Here is a 17967-nt window from a genome sequence, read left to right as displayed (position 1 = left end):
TTCCCAGCCATGGCTGACTCTTGGCAACACTGCTCAAGAAGTAAGACGCTGACAGCAGCATTGTAATTTACTCTTCCCGTCAGCCTGACTTTGTAATTTCCTTTGGCTGAGCCGTGATTTAAGAACCGCTGTTTTAGACTAACTCTTGGTAATTTTGTCTTCTGTCTCTTTTCACATCTCATTTGTCTCCTTCCCTATTCATCTGCTCTTTTTTGCCTTCCCACCCCTTCCATTTGCTATCGCTGCTCAGCTGCTGTCCACCCACTTCCATTTTTCTTCCTCTTCTTTGCTCTCCTACCGTAGATCATTAGCGTTTTCAATCTCCTGGTTGTGTTGTTCTGTTAGCTCACATTTCTGCTTAAAAGGATAGATGTGCTCCTGAAGAGTTTGTTACTTGTCACTCTGTTGGCTGCTAGTAAGAGACAGGAACAAGAAAAAGTATGTTTATAGTAGCGTCCGCCTTGTACATAGAGGTATTAGTGCCATTAGTTTATGCTAAGCTTCTTGATTGTATGGCATGCAGTTTAGTATAGTATCTTGGGCACTCCTGAGGACCGTTAATAAATACTGCTTTTGGTGATAGTCAGGTTTTACTTGGGTCCATAGGAAAATCAATTACATAAGAACAGTTTTATCCTAGATTTATTTATAAGATTTGATTAAAACAAAAGGAAAAATATTATTTTTCTCAGGTAGCAATGATGGAGTCTTAACAAAACTGTTTTGAGTCATGGTCAGAATTGCTGTAAGTCAGTCTTGTATCACGCTTAGCCATTTACACACATGTTTTGGAGAAAATTCTCTTTCTCTCTTTTTCTGTTTTTTTCTTTTCTTTTTTTTTTAACAACAGCAACAACAGAACACACACAGCTTTGCCCAACTTGAAAGCTAGGTAAAATGAGATGTGAACAGTTCTGTTCCACTGCTTATTAATACCTCTGTGATAAATGTGGTAGTGTGCTTACAGGTTTGGGGATCTTGAAAGCACTCAAGAGAGCAATCTGCTTTTTTGAAGGGTTACACGTTAATGTTATGAGTATGTAAGTGAGTGATAATGTTGATTGTACCTTGAACTGTTTTTTTTTTTTTTTAATGGCTTTTTCTCCCATTATGCCTGTGCTAAGCCTTGAGTCTTTGCTCTCCCAGGACAGGCGTACAGGGTGAGCCCACAGGTACTGTTATAAAGGCTTAGCTGTCGTGCAGTCCTTTCCATGACTAGAGGATGACTTCTCTTCTGGTCTCCCGCTGCACAGAACAGAAGCTAATATGGCTGTTCTAATTCGTTAGAAGCTAGTATGGTTCTTAGACTCTGCTTTCCAACCTGACATGTAATATAGTTCTCTCCTTAAAATTTTGAGTTTTGCTTATAAAAGGCTAATCTAGAATTTTCTTATGCCTTATTATGAATTTGATTTTTTTTCTGCACATACACTGTCTAATCGGTGCTGATTTACCAGAGATTATAATAGAGTCTCAGCTTCCCTGTTAGTTTGTGGTGCACAAAGAATGCAGGACAATAGCCTGACTGTAGCATGTAATCTGTATGCATTGTTTCTTAACATAAAGACTACACATTTTATCTCCATAGCTAAATGATAGGCTTTGATTTCTTAACCCAGTTAGCATTTAAAAAAAGTCTGTACTATGTTGCCACTGTTGTGCTAGAAATTCTTTTGTTAGCAATACAATTGCCAGAGCTCAAGGAAAAGTTTTATTTTAAACTTGAAACATTTTTCAAACAGACTTTGCCTAATCTGGTAAATTTGCCAGTCTCTCAAAATTAAAAATTTTTACTTAGCCCAGGGAGGAAGTGTGGGTAAATTGGGAAAGAAGATGCCTGAATAACTAAACCCTACAGTTCTTTCTAGTGTGTATCTCACCATTTGCAACCTGCTTTGGATCTTCTACTTATTGGAGGGGAAGATCCCTCTCTTATGCCTGTTAGCCCTGTACTTTTGCCTGCTTTGAAATGGCATACAGCTGGCTGCACGGACTTTTCATAGTTGAGGTCCCATCTTTATAGGTCCCCTGAAAACAAGAAAAATATAGAGCAATTGAGGCTGTTAAGGAAAACAAACAAGGTGATATTATACTTTTAAATGAGGGTTTCATTTTATGGGCTGTTGATTCTGCATTATTCACTGGATGGTTACATTTATTTATTTATTTATTTTTCTCCAGTAACATGGTGGGATTGTGCTAGAAGGGTTCTAGGAGGGAGCAAGTTGGGCTATGAAACGGGATTCCCTATAGAACATGGGGATTTTACTATCTGATAGTACTAGAAATTAGGCATATTAATAGTAAAATTTGGTAAAATAAAGAGAAGTTGCATGTAATTGGAAGTCTTTTTTTGACATGTATGTGTTTGACCAATTTCTGACCATAGAATTAAAGTGGGTTTTCTATATTGAATCAGTTCATGTATTACTCATGCTAATTGGAATTCTTGGTGGTGGGTTGGTTTTTTTTCTTTTCAGCCAGAAACACTTTTCCAGTTGTCTTGGATCAAAGGCAACTCCTATCATTATGATCAAATGATATGGGATGTGTTCATTCATATTATGTATTTCTTTATCACAACCAATACATCTTTACTGTAGCAAACGTGGTCTATAAGCTTTTCTAAGTTATTCTCTTGTGTAATTATATTTACTTTTTTGGAGCCACACAGTGAGTGTGACTGATCAGTATATTGATTACAGTAAGCATTAAATGAATTTCAGATGCTAGCCAAGTAATCTGAACTGTGTTAATTCCAACAAAAAACCCTGCTGTCAAGCTAATTTACTGGGCTGGGGATGGCAGGGGTGAGCAGACAGCCTTTGTAGTGCCTGCAGATGCACTGTGTGCTCCTCTATCACTCGATTTGGTTTTAGCCATGGTATTATTCAACCTTTTTTTACCCTCCTCCCCCTCTGCGCCCCATTTCAACTCTTTCTTCTTGTTGCTTATAACTTTCTGATACAAACAATATGTTGCCATAAGGAGGAGTGCAGTTCTGCAGTAGACATCCCATGAGTAGTACCCAGCTTGTTTGAGATCTGCCTTGAGTTCTCAAGGAAGTTGGACAACCTCACTCATCCCTTCTGTCAGCCACAGCGAGATAGTACTGGAGTCTGTCTAAGCCAAGACAGATGACTTACACCATGGTGTCTCCTGTAATATCCTTGTCTTGGGAGCAAGTTAAAATGCTCTCAGGTTAGAATGAATGAACCTGTCCCTAAATGTTCTGAACTCCTTTCTTTAGTAAAAGCAGAAGTCTTGTTGCAAGTCAGTGTGTGATGGGAATGAACGATTTATAGGTTGTTATTGGACTCCTGAGTCTATTTTTATGCTTCTGCACTATTTCCTTTTCACTGTATTCCTATGAAGTTTATTTTTAAAGACCTACCCGATTTTGGAGATGAAGAATGCTACTGAAAAATAGTTTTCAAAAATAGGCTCCTAAACACTGTTAGCATGAGCTTCAACCTCAGCTGTTTGTTAAGAGTGTGAAACTTGAAAAAACAGGTCAGGCTCAAACAAACCTTTTGAATGGAATAATTTCTTCAAACTCAGTCACAAGTGGATGATAATTCTTGAACTTTCTTTCTCTTTTCTGAAGCCAGTTAAGTGTCACATAGTCTTAAGTACGCCCCATAGCATCTAATGGAGGAACTGAAGGGTCAAACTCTGCAGTGCCACATAGATGCACACTCCTCTTCTCACCAGGAGGATCCATGCTGGGGTGATATGTGACTGACGTGTACCTGACAAGTTTACAAGAAACATTGTCATGTGGACAACCTTCATACGTGCTTTCATGTGATTTAAGATGTGTTTTCTGTGATGGGGAGTACTTGCCTTTTAGTCATATGATGGCCACAGCTCAAGTTACATGATGGGGGTGGGGGGAGAGTGGGGATCCTTTGGCAGCGTTTGGTGAATAAACATCTGGAGCAATTAATCTCTGTTCCCAACTCTGTGCCCTGTCTCATGACTTCCAGAGCAAGGATTGGGCTGGATGAATTGTTCTGATGGGCTGGGTACAATCCAGAGGCCATAGGCTGAATGCTTCTCTTGTTTGTTTGTTTGTTTTGTTTTTTTGTTGTTTTTGTGTGTGTGTGTGTCTTGTGTCTAAGGCCTAGACTGTAAGTGAAAGTGGAAATTTTAACCTTTGAACCAAAACTTCTTTCTGAATAAGTAGACATAGTGTGTAATGCAGAGAGGTGCATAAAATGTACCATCTCTAGAGTAGTACTGGAAGGTACTGGGAAAGGCACTTACCGCTTAATTTCTTTGCTTCTTCCTTGGACTAGTAGAAAGATACCTTCCCCTGTCCCAGTAAACAGAGAAGTGGAGCTAACCCCATTTTTCACATATGTGGAGGAACTTATCTGAAGAGCAGACAGATCTTAATGGTGGTACTTGGACCACAAGGTGATGGTCTGTTTACTCAGCTCCTTGTGTGGATGCATAGCCTACCTCTTCTGTGTGACTTGAATAGTCCTGCAGTTGGAACAGCATTTCAGTTTTTAAATATAATAATCATTTTGTTGCTGCTTCACTACTTCTACACTGCCTAGGGTGTTACCTTTTTTTTTTTTTTGAGGGCAGTGGAATTTAAAGCTCAGATCCTAATGAAGGACTTCAGGCTCAAGGAATGCATAGAGTTCATGCAAATACGAGGACAGGACCATACAAAGGGAGGCTGCTGTGCCATGTTAACATGCCAAAGAAATTATTCACAATTTTCTGTTGCTCTAGTTTCATTAGACAACATTTTTGCTATCTATGATTTACGGTCATAATATGCTGGCATCATGTTTAAGTAGGATGAGAGTGGATGCAGGTCATAAACAACTGGCACATTTCGTACTGTACGCTATTTGAAAGATAGGAGAGGATGACTACCTGGGGTAATGCTGCAGTGGGAACGTTGAATGTTTGGAAACCTGTAGATAGAATAGATCCAAAATGGTTCTTAAATTATTTTATTAGCTGTGATGCTCAGGTACGATGTTTTGTGGGTTTTTTCCCTTTTTTTTTTTGTTTGTTTGCTTGCTTGGTTTTGTTTGTTTTTTGTTGTTGTTTGTCTTTGGTTTTTGTTTTTTACTTGCTTCGGTAGACTTAGATAGTCCTACCCAGCAACTGGCACTACTTGCGATGTATAAAGCTAAATATGTGCTCAAACAATATGATTGCATAAATATGGAGTGTACAATTTGAAGTGGTTTTCTTAATATTTCACATAGTATGTCTTTTTTCACATAGTAGGTCTTTCTAAATAGCATAAATTAAAGTATTATATTAAAAAATTTGGTCTCTTTCCAAGAACCTGATACTGCTCTGTCTTTAACATGGTTGAGTTGTGGAATGAATTTACGCTGGAAGTAGAAACATTTGTTTACTGTGAAGTGAGCAGAGTAATTACTGGAAGTGTGCAATGTATCACTTACCTGTGATGTAAAAAAAAGACTGGGTGCTGATAAAATGAACAAAATTGTTGGAATTCAAGGTTTGGGAATGAGGTTTTTCTTATTGATAGTGGAAATGCTTTTTGTTTGGGTTCTTTATTTTATTTTTTTTTAAATATGCATAAAAAGCAGGAGTTTAGTTTCAACACCTGATTTATAACTAAACAAGAAATCCTGTTGCAGTGCTATCTCCCTAAACCTTACTAGGAGATGTGGTAATTGCTCACTCTTCCGTTTTCTATAAGTATGATAATGAACTGCCACAATAGTAGGCAAGGGAATATGGGGGATGTGCTCTGCTGTTATTCAGCTGATGCTCAAATACCTGACAGTGTTTGCTGTAGTTACTGGAAGACTTAATTTAAATGGTATTAGGATAGGGCTTTTATTTTGGAAACCAAAGCATAGCTCAGTAATGTCGATCTTTCAAGTGGGGTGTAGTATTTTCTAGTATAACCATTGTTTTTATTTTTTAAAATACTCTTAAGTGCCCTTCTCTGTCATCGTGCTGATCTACTGAAAAGACACACTCCTTATGGTTTCGTCATTAGAATAAGCAATACAATCCTGTTTAGCATGAAAATAACTTTTATTACTAATGTCAGTTGCAGGCATTAAGCAAGGTCTTGTATTGATCTAATTGCAATTTCCTTCCTTTTTTTTTTTTCTTTTTTTTGTATGGGCAAACATTAAGTACTCAAAAAAAAAAATGTGGTGGCATTTCAGAAACACTAAGTCAGAATAAACCTGTATGGTGACAGGAGTAAGATTTTCAGATTGTTCAGCATCCCTTATAATGCAAATTGTCAGGGAGTTTATCGTTTTCCCTGTGATGATTATTTTTAAATAAATAAGCCTTTAAACACAAGGCTCTTCATATTTTCTGCTTAAACCTTTTTCTGTATTTATATTTAAATTTCAGTTTTGTTTCCTCTCCGCAAAGAGTTTTCAATACTGGTGAGCCCAATGACACAAATTGCAATTGAGTTTCACAGCTGTGTGTGAGGTTTCTAGCTGGCTTCATTTTTACACTGGGAAAATTGGAGTCAGAAGAAATCAATGTTGAGAGGCTTGGGAAAATCTACGAGGCAATGAGTGTTCAAGGCATTTTAAGCAAACTACTGAAGCAAATTTAACTACAGCTTTAAGGTCACTGAAAATTGAAAGATACAGAAAATAATGAAGGTCTTTGGTCCCTAATCAGCTGTTCTTCTTCCTTTCATAGATGTTATACAGGGCACCTCCACAGTTGGTTAGCACACAACTTATCCTAATAGATTTATTTACCCCTCCCTGTAGTTATGTTTTCAGTTCTTTTATTTTTGTCATGATATAAATGAAATCTTTAAGAATTGTACACACCAGTACTTAAGAACCGTATACATGCATACATACATATATGTATGCATGTATATGGCTCTTAAGACCACACAGGTGGATGGGTTTATTTGACATAAATATTGCATCCGTTTTTTTGAAAAAAGCTTTTTCTGATTTATGTATCTCTATAACCTTGAATTCACTTTTCTTCCACCTCATGCACTTTTAGGCATGTAGAACATAAGGTGGAGTGCTGCTCTTACCTCTCCTCCCCTCCCATCACAAAATTCAGATCACAAAATGAGCAGTATGGATGGTGCACTGGCTTTTAGAGCTTATCTCCCCTCACTTTTTCTCCCCAAATAATCTACATTGCTCTTCGCACTCCTAAACCTATGGACTAGAATTCCTTGTATTTTGTGGCAGGTGGAGCTTTTACTTGGTCATATTCCAGGGCTCTGTAAGGCAAAACAAAATCTCTAGTACTATTCCAGTAAAATTTTGATTGACTGGCTTTACAACATAATAGTAAAACATGGTAGATTTCTCCTCCAAGTTGTGCATTTGCTAGCAGCATGGCAATATGGTGACTCAGTGGGATTTGGGACAAGCAGCATTATTTACACTGATGGCAACATGCTACTTCCCTGGTAAATGTCAAATGGTGTGAATTTGGCAGACTGTATAATGTCCTCGCAGAACAGACTGTTTCCTTAGGAAAGAATGGTAAGGATAAAAACCACTATGATAGAATTTAATAGGAAAATATTGCTAAATTACCACACAAACAATTTTCACGTTGCAGCTAAACAGTAAGTAATGCCAGACTTTTGGTTGCTTTAAGCCTTCCAATTTTTGTATGAGTTTTTGTTGGAATTAATTGAGATCTCCCAATTTGGGAAACCTATGCTTTCATAAAGCACATCACTGACCTTCCTATATATTAATTTACCTGTGTCTTGCTGAAGGTTTAATAGTGCTGTCATGGAAGGCTCTAATTTTAGACTTGTAAAATTAACAGTGAGGTGTAAAGATGTTTATTTACTGTTCACTTTTCATTTCATTATAGTAACACCTCTTTGTTATATGCTTGATTATTCTAATAAACAATTAAAATTCTTCCATGTGGTTTTAAAACTGCTTTGATTGTGGTACTCTTGTCAGGCGGTGTTGTGTTGTGTTTTGTTTTGTTTTGTTTTTAACTTAGGGAGATTAAGTATCCAAAATGGTGATTAGGCACCTAAAAGGCTTAGTTACTAAACTTCCCTGGGTAGGCATGTACAGAACTGACTTGCAGTTTCCAAAGTGTTTGCCATGCATCTTAGGTGGAAAAATACCTACTCCGTTTCACCTGAATGGCCAGTATGCCTGTTAGATACAGCCTCCCACAAACCCTACGTGGGAGTCTGAGCTGGCTTGAGTCCTGCCCCTTCTGTCTTGGAGAATTGTATTAGCAACCAGACTCCTAGGTAGTCCACGGGATGTTAAGTTCCTATTGAAGCTGCTCTTGTTATGTTAAATAATTTATATGGGGCCAGGGTGAAGGAGAGCAATTGATTCTGGAGCCAGCTCGTCTGTGCATGCACTGCAACTGGAGGGTGAGATTGAAGTGTGCAGAATGCAACATCTATAACAAGGAACGAGGACCACTTGTCCTAGACTATCCAGTGGCCTGGTGGCAAAGCGCTTGAGATGTGGGAAGCCTGTGTTGATATTCCTGTGACGGTCAGGGCAGATTTGAGAAGAGGTCTCCTATCACCAAACCTAGGTTCCCGTCCTGGTCTCTGGGTTACTATAGAGGAGGACAAAGTCTTTTTGTGTGTGTCTTTTCAGTGTGACTTTGCTGCCTAGCTTCAGGAAAGAGCTCAGAGCTGAGAGCGCTGGGTAGAGTTGGATGGCTGCTTCTGCAAAGGCATGTAATCTAGGCTCTCATCCTACCCAGGGCATTTCTCTCCAGCTTTGACAGCTGCTTGCTGGATGTCGAAGCGTTAGCTCTCTCCTGCTAGGACTGGTACCAGATGGTGGTGTTGTGACTTGTAAATTCTGCTGTGAATTTATCCCTGAGAAAGTAGAAGCTACTGCTTTAACTATTGTACTGCCTCTGTCCCAGAGAGAGATACCACTTTAGTGAAATCCTGTGTGAAAGATCTGCTAAGGATCTAGAAAATGCATTGGCCTGCAGCAATGAACTCTGTGTTTCAGTAAACAAACGGTGCAAAAGCAGCCCTGGGACCTTGCACAATGTTGCTGTGAAGGTCTGTCGTAGGATGAGGCTGACGCACGTCTTCTGAAGTGTCTATATATCCAACCCCAGGACTGCTGAACTATTTTCCAAGGAGTGCTGAGGCAGATTAGAAGAATAGCTCTGAATTATATTGCAAATGCATAGCCCTAGTTTTAATGTGTAGTACTCCTGGTTCTCTGTTAGCTCAGGCAGTAGGAACTGCTTACTTTGGATTTAAATCCCGATAGAATGTATCCATCATACAAACGATGAAGCAATTTAAAATTGCAGAGACTGAGTTGAAGCTGCTGTGTAGAGCACTAACAGGCTGGAGGAAGATGCTCTTGACTTATATGAAGGAACTAACTCCGTACAGTGCTGTACCAACACAAGAATTTCTCACAGCTTGCAGTGTTCTCGGTGCTTACGTTCTTAAATACAGTCCTGAGGATAAAGTTGCCTGATGCCCTGGTAATCACTTTTATCATTGCTGCATTCTCCCCAGGACTTGGCATGTGACTTTAAAATAATGTTCTTGTTTGTTTTACAGATTCTAGGTTGGCCTTATCATAGGGAATACACACTGTGGTTGTTACCAGCTCTCTTTGTTCTGTAACAAGATGACTAAGTTTGTCAGTTCAGTATTGTATATTGCTGTGCTGATGATCCCCTTCCCGTGAATCTCAGCTCAGCTGCTGCATGCTACTTCAGTTCATGCTAAATTTGCAATCTTGACTTCATTGAAGTGCAAAATTGGCTTGCTTGTCAAAAACTGGTAATACATACAAAACAATCCAGTAGTTTATTTTTTTGGCTCAAGTCAAGGCTTATGTAGGCTTAGAGAAAGTTTCAGAATTTCCACATTATGTGAGCAGCTGTTTATAGTGTGCAAACCTTGTTAAATATTGAAGAGTTTAGATTGACTCATATTTGTGCATCATTTTAGTGTGGTAGTAAACAGCAGTATCCATCAAAGTTGAGCTTAAATGCAAAAGCAAATGATGTGAGAATTGATTTTTTGCAATAGATCTGTTGGGGTTTTTTTTTGTTTTATACATTCTGTCATAGAAGCTGACTACCAAACTTGCTCCACAAATTTTGGGGTTTTTTTTTGTTTTATACATTCTGTCATAGAAGCTGACTACCAAATTGCTCCACACTGAAGTGTGCTAACGGCGGCGTTCATTGTATTATTCATGGTCAATTGCATGTGAATCCACTTGTCAAGGGACGGATACAGCATTAATTACCACATTTTACACATGCCTGCAAGGAGGTTGGTTTAGTTATCTTCATGCCAAATAAAATGGAGTTTCTGCTCTGGGACTAGCAAAAGGGCATCTTACATCAGGACTTTTTACACAGGAAGAATTTGTACTGAATGTATCTTTCCCCACTTCAGTTCTTTCAAAGATAAAACCACTGCAAAATAGCATGTGATGCTTAAAATTAAAGCAAGATCTCTATGCTTTTTAATACAGTAAGTATTTCAAAAGCTTTTTGCATACTGCATGCTGTTTTATTGATCATGATAAAACAGTTTCCATCTTCTCAAATAAATTTAATTTGGCGAGTCATTAGTTGACTCTCAAACTACAGGGAACACAGCTGTCCTCTATGGAATAGAGGGTTTAGATTATTTTATTCCAGATCTGGTGTCTTTTTAATGGGTTTAGTACCAAATTTGGTGGAAGTCTATTATCACCTCACGTAAATTAGAATCATAGAATCATTTAAGTTGGAAAAGACCCTTAAGATCGAGTCCAACCTAACACTACTAAGTCCACCAATTAGAATATGTGCCTATTATTATTATTCAGGGTGGGCAGAACAACCAAACCCCAGAACTAAAACAGTTCTTAGCTGAAGTGCTAGGAATTACCAGTCACTTCTGTGACATGCTTTTGCACTGATATCTCAGAAGGCTACATCTTTGCAAAGATCTGACATGCTCTGCTCTGAGCTGTAAATCATCTGACTGCACCTCTTGATTGTAAACTGCAGTGAGGTTTTGCTTGTTTCTTTAGTTTTAGTACACAAATTCCCTAAAGAACTTGGATGTTGTAGCACATAATCTACAGACCTGGTGGGATCTCAGTCCTGCATACAACTTGGTGCCTGAGGAGATCCAGGTCTCTAAGGGATTGATGCTGAAACCTCAAATCCAGAATGCTGAATCCCAGCCAGATGGAGCACCGTCATCTGACTGCACCTCTTGATTGTAAACTGCAGTGAGGTTTTGCTTGTTTCTTTAGTTTTAGTACACAAATTCCCTAAAGAACTTGGATGTTGTAGCACATAATCTACAGACCTGGTGGGATCTCAGTCCTGCATACAACTGCAGCCCCGCAGCGAACGCCCGGTACCGGCGGAGAGGGGGAGGACCGGTCCCGGAGCCCCCCGGAGGCCCGGGCGGGGGGGGCCCCGGGGGGGGGGGGGCTTCGGATGTGTAAGCTTGGCTTTCAGGAACTGCTGTTTACAACTAGCATGCTCCAGCTGTTTTCAACAAATAGGGAGGCAGAGGTGTGTCCCAGGCTTAATAACTGGAACACTTCTCCAGGAGACGGGAGATGTGAACAGATTCAGTTATTTCCCTGTCTGACAGTATTTGAACCTCCTGTCCTATCCTATGGCCCCTTGCCCCCCCAGTAAGGTATGCTAATGCATAAGATGGGAGCTTTCTAAATCTCTTGCACTGAGCTTTTTTTTTTTCTTCTTTTTTTTTAGTTGTATGGACTAATAGAAAGAAGGAGTGATTATCAGTCTCTTCTGAAAAAGACTGGAGTTCACACTTCCCTATGTTTGGTCAATTCCTTGGCTTTGTTAGTGCAGTCACCTGTCTACCTCTGGCATGTTGTACCTTTTAGTGTCCCTAAATCAAAGTCTTGGTGATAAATGTTTGAAGTCCCATGGAGGCTGAAACTTAGTTTCTACTGTTGCCAATCTTGTCTGTTAAAAATCAAATAGGAGATCAGTGCTGTAGATTCTTGGCATTAACATATCCCAGCCAACCACAGAGCTTTATCCAATGAAGATGTCCTACAATTATAACAAAAATATATATTCTTAGATTATTATCAGAGCTCTTGAGAACTTTGTCTATGCATGGACAGGAATTGTGCTCTGAAATTGCCCAGGATTTTGAAACTTTTATTCAGTCTTTCTTCCAGTTAAGGTTCAGAGGCTGAATTCTCCCAACAGGATCAATAGCAAGAAGGTTTCCTCTTGAAGGAGGATACAGCAAAGCAAAGTACTTAAAAACTTCTGGTTTGGTGGTGGTTGTGAAGTGTGGAGCCTGTTGGACCAAGTCAGAATGATAGGCTATTTCAAAAGAAGGGTGAGGTGACGTTTATGTAAGCAGCAAGTTGTTGTATTTATAGAAGGGCAATCTTTATCAAATGTATTAAGGCTGGCATTGCATGCTGTAATACACTGCCTTTTATGGTAGCTTCCAGGCTCCCATTCTGCATTCCTGAGCTATACCATTTTAAATGTCTCCCAAAAATCTCACTGAAACGCCTCCAGAAAATCAGATCCTTTCTCAATGTAGAGTGAGAATATAAAAAATGTGGACTCAGTATTTCCTGTGGAGCCCCATCTGGAGTAGCACAGCAGCTCTCTGTTGGCTCAGGATAATTGAGTGGTTTCCTGACTTGCCCTCAGAAAGGAGTCTTTACTTGGATAATACTTTCATTTCTTGGGCTGCATTTAATTTGGTTTCCATTTGATTTTCATATTTTATTTCTTGTTTTCATGCCTCCAAACTAAAAGCTACTAATAGGCAGTAGGTTTGTGTTTCTTGCTGTTATTTTTAAAAAGACGAAGTAAAATAATTTTGGCAGGCAGCAAGTGCTTTACATATGTATATAATTTTGTTGGTCAGGTTGTCATTATCACATCCTTTTACTAGGGGTATGCACCATAGCTGGAATGTTTTGCTTAGTACAAACCGAATGAAGCATTTTACTATGTTTCGCAATATAGTGATTAACCTGACTTCTGCTGATGTCAACAGAATTTGGTTTGTTAAGGCTTGGCCGTGGAATCAGCCTTGTTTAATATTTTTATTAGTGACCTTGGCATTAATCTTCAGGTGATGTAGAGTTGTGAGATGGCATCAGTACAGAGGAGGAATAGGCTAATGTAGGAAGAAATGAATTATTTTTATAACATTAAATAGAGGAATATAGAGGGATCATATGTACACAACTGATAACAAGAATTTTTGCTAGAAGCTTTTCAACTGGAGAAACCAAAAAGGAGACACACCTGAGTGCTTTGAAGGAGGAGAATGAGCTATTGTCATGATATAGTCTTGAGTAAAGCAAGTGCAAAAAAAGGATATTTGAGGGGAGGTGGTGGGCAATGTGCTGGTGAGGCCACCCTGGCAATGAGTGTGCATTCTGCTCAGCTTTGACAAGGCACGGAGCTGGGTGCTCGCCACTCACAGCGTGAGTGATACAGCTGTCCTGTTAAAAAAGGGAGCAGTGAGGCAGGCTGCCTGCCTCTTGTTTTGCTGGTGCACGCTGAGTCTGCAAAACCTACTGGGGACAGGAGTTGGAGTGTGTTCCCCTTAGGGCTTCTGGGGTGCATAAGGTATTGGAGCTAAGCACTGACCCAGGAGATTTTCTATCTCCAATATTTAAGTTGCTCCCAGCACTGTTAGAGTGCGTATTAATGGTTAACAGGCTGCTCCAGCAGTGGTCAAAGCCCCTGCCTTTCCATGTGTAACGTAACATCTCTCTCCATGGAATATGCTTTTTTCAGTACGTTTCAAGGACAAGGTTCAATTCAAGAACACAAATCCAAACTATTACGATGACATTATGCAAGGACAACCAGTTTTCAGTGATACGTTGCCTGTGGAGCATCTTAGAAATAGCATTTCTAATTTCCATGCTCTGAGTGCTTGGAAGGTCGTTTCCAGAGAATTAACAAAAAATGTATCCATATTTTTGGGGCTTCTTATGCAGTGCTATATTGTGATATCTTACGATATTATCTGTTTGGGCTTTATGTGTACATTGTAATACTTTTGAGGAAACTGGGTTTCTCTCTAAACTTAAGGTTCCTGAAATATTGGAAGTTTTGTGTATCAGTGGCAAGAAAGAGAATGCCCAGTAGACTTTTAAACAGTTACACGTATTGACCATCTGAAATAGTATAGATAATTTTATTCTAGAATCATAGAATCATAGAATAGTTTGGGTTGGAAGGGACCTGTAAAGGTCATCTAGTCCAAACCCCCTGCTGTGGGCAGGGGCATCTTCAACTAGATCAGGTTGATTATTAGATCATAAGCACTGTAATGGGATATGAGTAGTGAATTAAATAGCAACAGGTCTTATTTGGTTACTTAGATGACAGCCGAAGTGGGGGGAAGAGGAGGTATTATGCAAACATCAATAGAAACAAGTTCCCACAAAAGAAATAGAGATGGCTGGAATGCGAGAAGGAGCCTGGATGTTACCTGTCTGTCTTACCAGTGTTTGTGGTTGATGATGCACAGAAGGGAAGGATACTGAGGTGGCCCTTGAAAACAGGTGACAGTACAAGTGAGCAGGAGCGTTAGGCGGTGCCTCAGTGAATTGCACTTAATTCTCTGTACTACTCTTGGGACCCTTCTTCTATGGTTGTGCTTGGAGTGATTGAAGATGTGGTATTTCTATTCTCCAACAGCACTACTTCTAAGCTACTGGTCTAATGTAGGCAGAGAGCAGGAGGGAAGCGTGACATGTCTTAGTTCCAGTGCAGATCTACTTTGCAACCCCTGTCCCAGCCCATGGGCTTTTGCTCCCCAGGCGCTGCTTGAGAGCTTTATGATGGGAGAATCTTACTTGAGCAAAGCCAGGTTGTCCAAGGATCTGCACGTAGAAGGTAAAACTCGCCTCTTCTCAATGACTGTAGTGCCAGCTTCTTCATAGCACAGAGCTATTTTTTGGGACAGTGAACATCGATGACTTGCATGTGCTTAGCTTTGCAAGCCTTCAAGTAACATGAAATACTCCGTCAGGTATTCCCAAGTCTCTAGTAAATGCACTCCTGTCCTGATTGTATTTTATAATTTCAATTTAGCAGTCTTGAAAGCTGCTTTACTATTCCAGGGTCATTGACAACCCAGTGTGAAAGTATCCAAATTGCACACCTGTGTGTACTTCTGCACTTCCCGAAGAGTGACTCAGACTTCCCTTTCAAACAGTGCAATTAGTGTTTCTTTCAGGAAATACCAGTTTCCTCTGGTGTTTATTCCAGTCCTCTGCTTCTTTGGATTGCAGATGCAGAAAAATAAATAAAAGGGAGTGACACGCTTCTATGCAGGAAGGAAAACTGTGAAACCTAAGAGGGATTCTTTGATATATCAACCATGAGCTGGCAAATACATCAGCCATGAACTGGCATATATCTGTGACAGCTTCAGATAAATTCAAGCCAGCAGTATTGCCAGTGACTGATTTGTACTGCAATTAACAGGATTTGGGACCAGCATTCTGGCCATGGTGGGAGTACTGGAGATGTCAAGTGATTTTTTTTTTTTTTTTTTTTTGGTAATTGCTTTTTCAGATTTCTTTTTCAGCTCCCATTTCTCTGTTTCTTTGAGCAAAACAGCTAAGCCCAACCGATGCAGCAGACAGACATGGTTGTCACTCTTCTCATTACTCAAGGTACTAGTACCTTGAATGACACCTGAGTCGTTCTCCATTACTGCTCTCTGGCACTTAGCTGGAGAGAGTTGCTGTTGGATGAAGGAGGGAGGAGAGAATGCTGCCCACTTTCTCTCTCTTTTTCCTGTGCTGTGAGCTTTGGCAGTGTTCTCTGGTAGGGGGGAAAGGAAGGGGAGCCAAAGGCACAGCAGGTGTCGTGCAGGGCAATGCTTGGGAACGGTATCATCAGAGAGGTGCTAAACGTGATTTTTGATATATAACAAGTGATTGTTACATATCCTGCCTGTATTTAGACCTCTATTGCTGCTGTTGAGTATATGTACCCTATCTGCCAATAAATCTTTGTCTTTTGGGAAGCAGTGAGCCTTTGCATAAAATATATTCACATATTATATCCAAAATATAATATGTTTTATATTATATTTTAGGTGTAGGGCTGAAAGTTCAAAAGTCTGTTCTTCAGGTACCCTTCCAGAAGGAGGTTCAGGAGATGTTAGGCTTCCTCTTAAATGCAGAGAAGAGAGGCAGAGCCTGAGTCCCACTCCCAGAAGTCAATAAAATATTAAACTCTGCTGGATTTCCCATCTGTACTTCCTTATTTATATTTCAGTTTCTCATGCAGCCTAATAAGTACTATTTGGCTTAAGTATATCTTTCAGAAAGACAACCAGACTTGCCTGAAGACATCAAGTGATGGAGAATTCACGACTTTTCTTAGTTAATTAATGGAAAGGAGTAGTTGATGAAAGACTGATTTATTCACTGGTTCAATTGCATCTGGAGAATTTATTGCCTGTGGTTGATGTGGAAAAGCACTGCCTTTATTTCTGAAAGAGCAGCAATGTGGTAACTTGGTTTGGTAAATACTTGCATTTTAATAGCATCTACTATAGAAGACAGACTAGAGTTCCTAATATATGGTAGTTACTTTTCTGGAGATATGAAACAGAAGTAAACCATCATGGCTGGTAAGTTGTATCTAGAATGTTTTTATATCATCGGAGAAATAAGTAAACATCAGAGAATTTTGTTTTGAGCATGAGCCTGGGAAAAAACCCCAATGCTAACCCAAGAATCCTTAGCCTTGTGGTATTAAGTTTACATAGGTACCACATCACACGGAGTGTGATGCATCAGATGTGTTCACCCTGGTATTCCAGCCACAGGTAAAAGGAACTCTTGTTTATCACTTTATATGCTATTAAATCTATTATCATGAGCATGCGGTATCTTTGTGCTTCAGGATCAAGCTACTGGTTATATTTGTGAGTATTATTCTGATAATGCTTGGTTATAAAGTTTCCATCGCTTCTGTTTAGTCGTTCTTAAAATAAATAGTATTTTTTTTTAACTTTGCAGAGTACAGATGCCAATTCAAATGTGAGGAAAAGAACGAATGCCACAGTACAGTCCGAAGCTGATGGTGGGAGCCGAATTGACACAAGGCACAGCTCCATCCAGCCTCCCTCTGTAGCTCAGGGGTCTTCTGACATTACATCCCACTCCCTTTCTGCATCAAGTCCCAACCCTTTCACACGCATCAATGCATCAGAGACATTATCTTCTGCAAGAGCTACCCCTCCAGCTCCTCCTTCTACCCCAATTTTAACTGGATTTGTATCCCAGCATGCCACAGCTGGATCCCCTTCCATTCAGCACTTGCTTGGATCTAGACTGGAGCAGATTCAGACCACCACACCTAATACATTAGGAGCATCTGCAAAGCCATCTGCTGTCACACCACCTGCTCCCCCCGCCTCCCACTCTGGCACGAGTAAGATAGACAAATATGCACGCATTTTATTTCCTGTTACCTTCGGAGCATTTAACATGGTCTACTGGGTGGTGTATCTATCCAAGGATACCATGGAAAAATCAGAAAGTCTAATGTAGTTTTGCTGCTATGTAGTAGTTCCTAAATTATACTCACATTTGATGCAGAGTTTCTTCTTCTGAAACTATTTAAAAAGGTCAATAATTCTTATTTATAAAAGCTGTGTGCTACTTTCCCATTGTAAAGGCTGGAGTTATTGGGGATAATCAGTTAACTCCTACCAGAGTAATGGGTAACAGATTTGTCTTCCTCCCTTCAGCTAGCAGTGAACCGTCACTCTCTTCAGACAGACTACTCTGGCTACACAGAACTTGCCTTTGGGAGGAACATGCACCCCAAACAAATCAAAGGCAGAGGTGCACAGCTGTGCAGTGGAACACATCTTGACTGCTAGGAATACGCATGTTGATTATTATAAATCCCTGAGGCACCCAGCACTGCTGTCCGGACACAGCATTGCATTCTCGG

At 39.8% G+C, this 17967-nt stretch overlaps 1 protein-coding gene across 1 annotated transcript in view; it reads left to right on the top strand.

Moving 5' to 3' along the window:
* GABRA4 (gamma-aminobutyric acid type A receptor alpha4 subunit) overlaps nt 1-17558 on the top strand; it is a 28933-nt gene extending 11375 nt beyond the window's left edge. Inside the window, exon 8 of the mRNA XM_009283594.1 lies at nt 17025-17558. Within this exon, the coding sequence (XP_009281869.1) occupies nt 17025-17558 (534 nt within the window). The remainder of the gene's footprint in view (nt 1-17024) is intronic.
* Nucleotides 17559-17967: the final 409 nt, after the last annotated feature.

Source organism: Aptenodytes forsteri, unplaced genomic scaffold, assembly GCF_000699145.1.
Source record: "Aptenodytes forsteri isolate BGI_AS27 unplaced genomic scaffold, ASM69914v1 Scaffold102, whole genome shotgun sequence".
Classification (NCBI taxonomy): domain Eukaryota; kingdom Metazoa; phylum Chordata; class Aves; order Sphenisciformes; family Spheniscidae; genus Aptenodytes; species Aptenodytes forsteri.
This window is presented reverse-complemented; position numbering and strand designations above follow the sequence as displayed.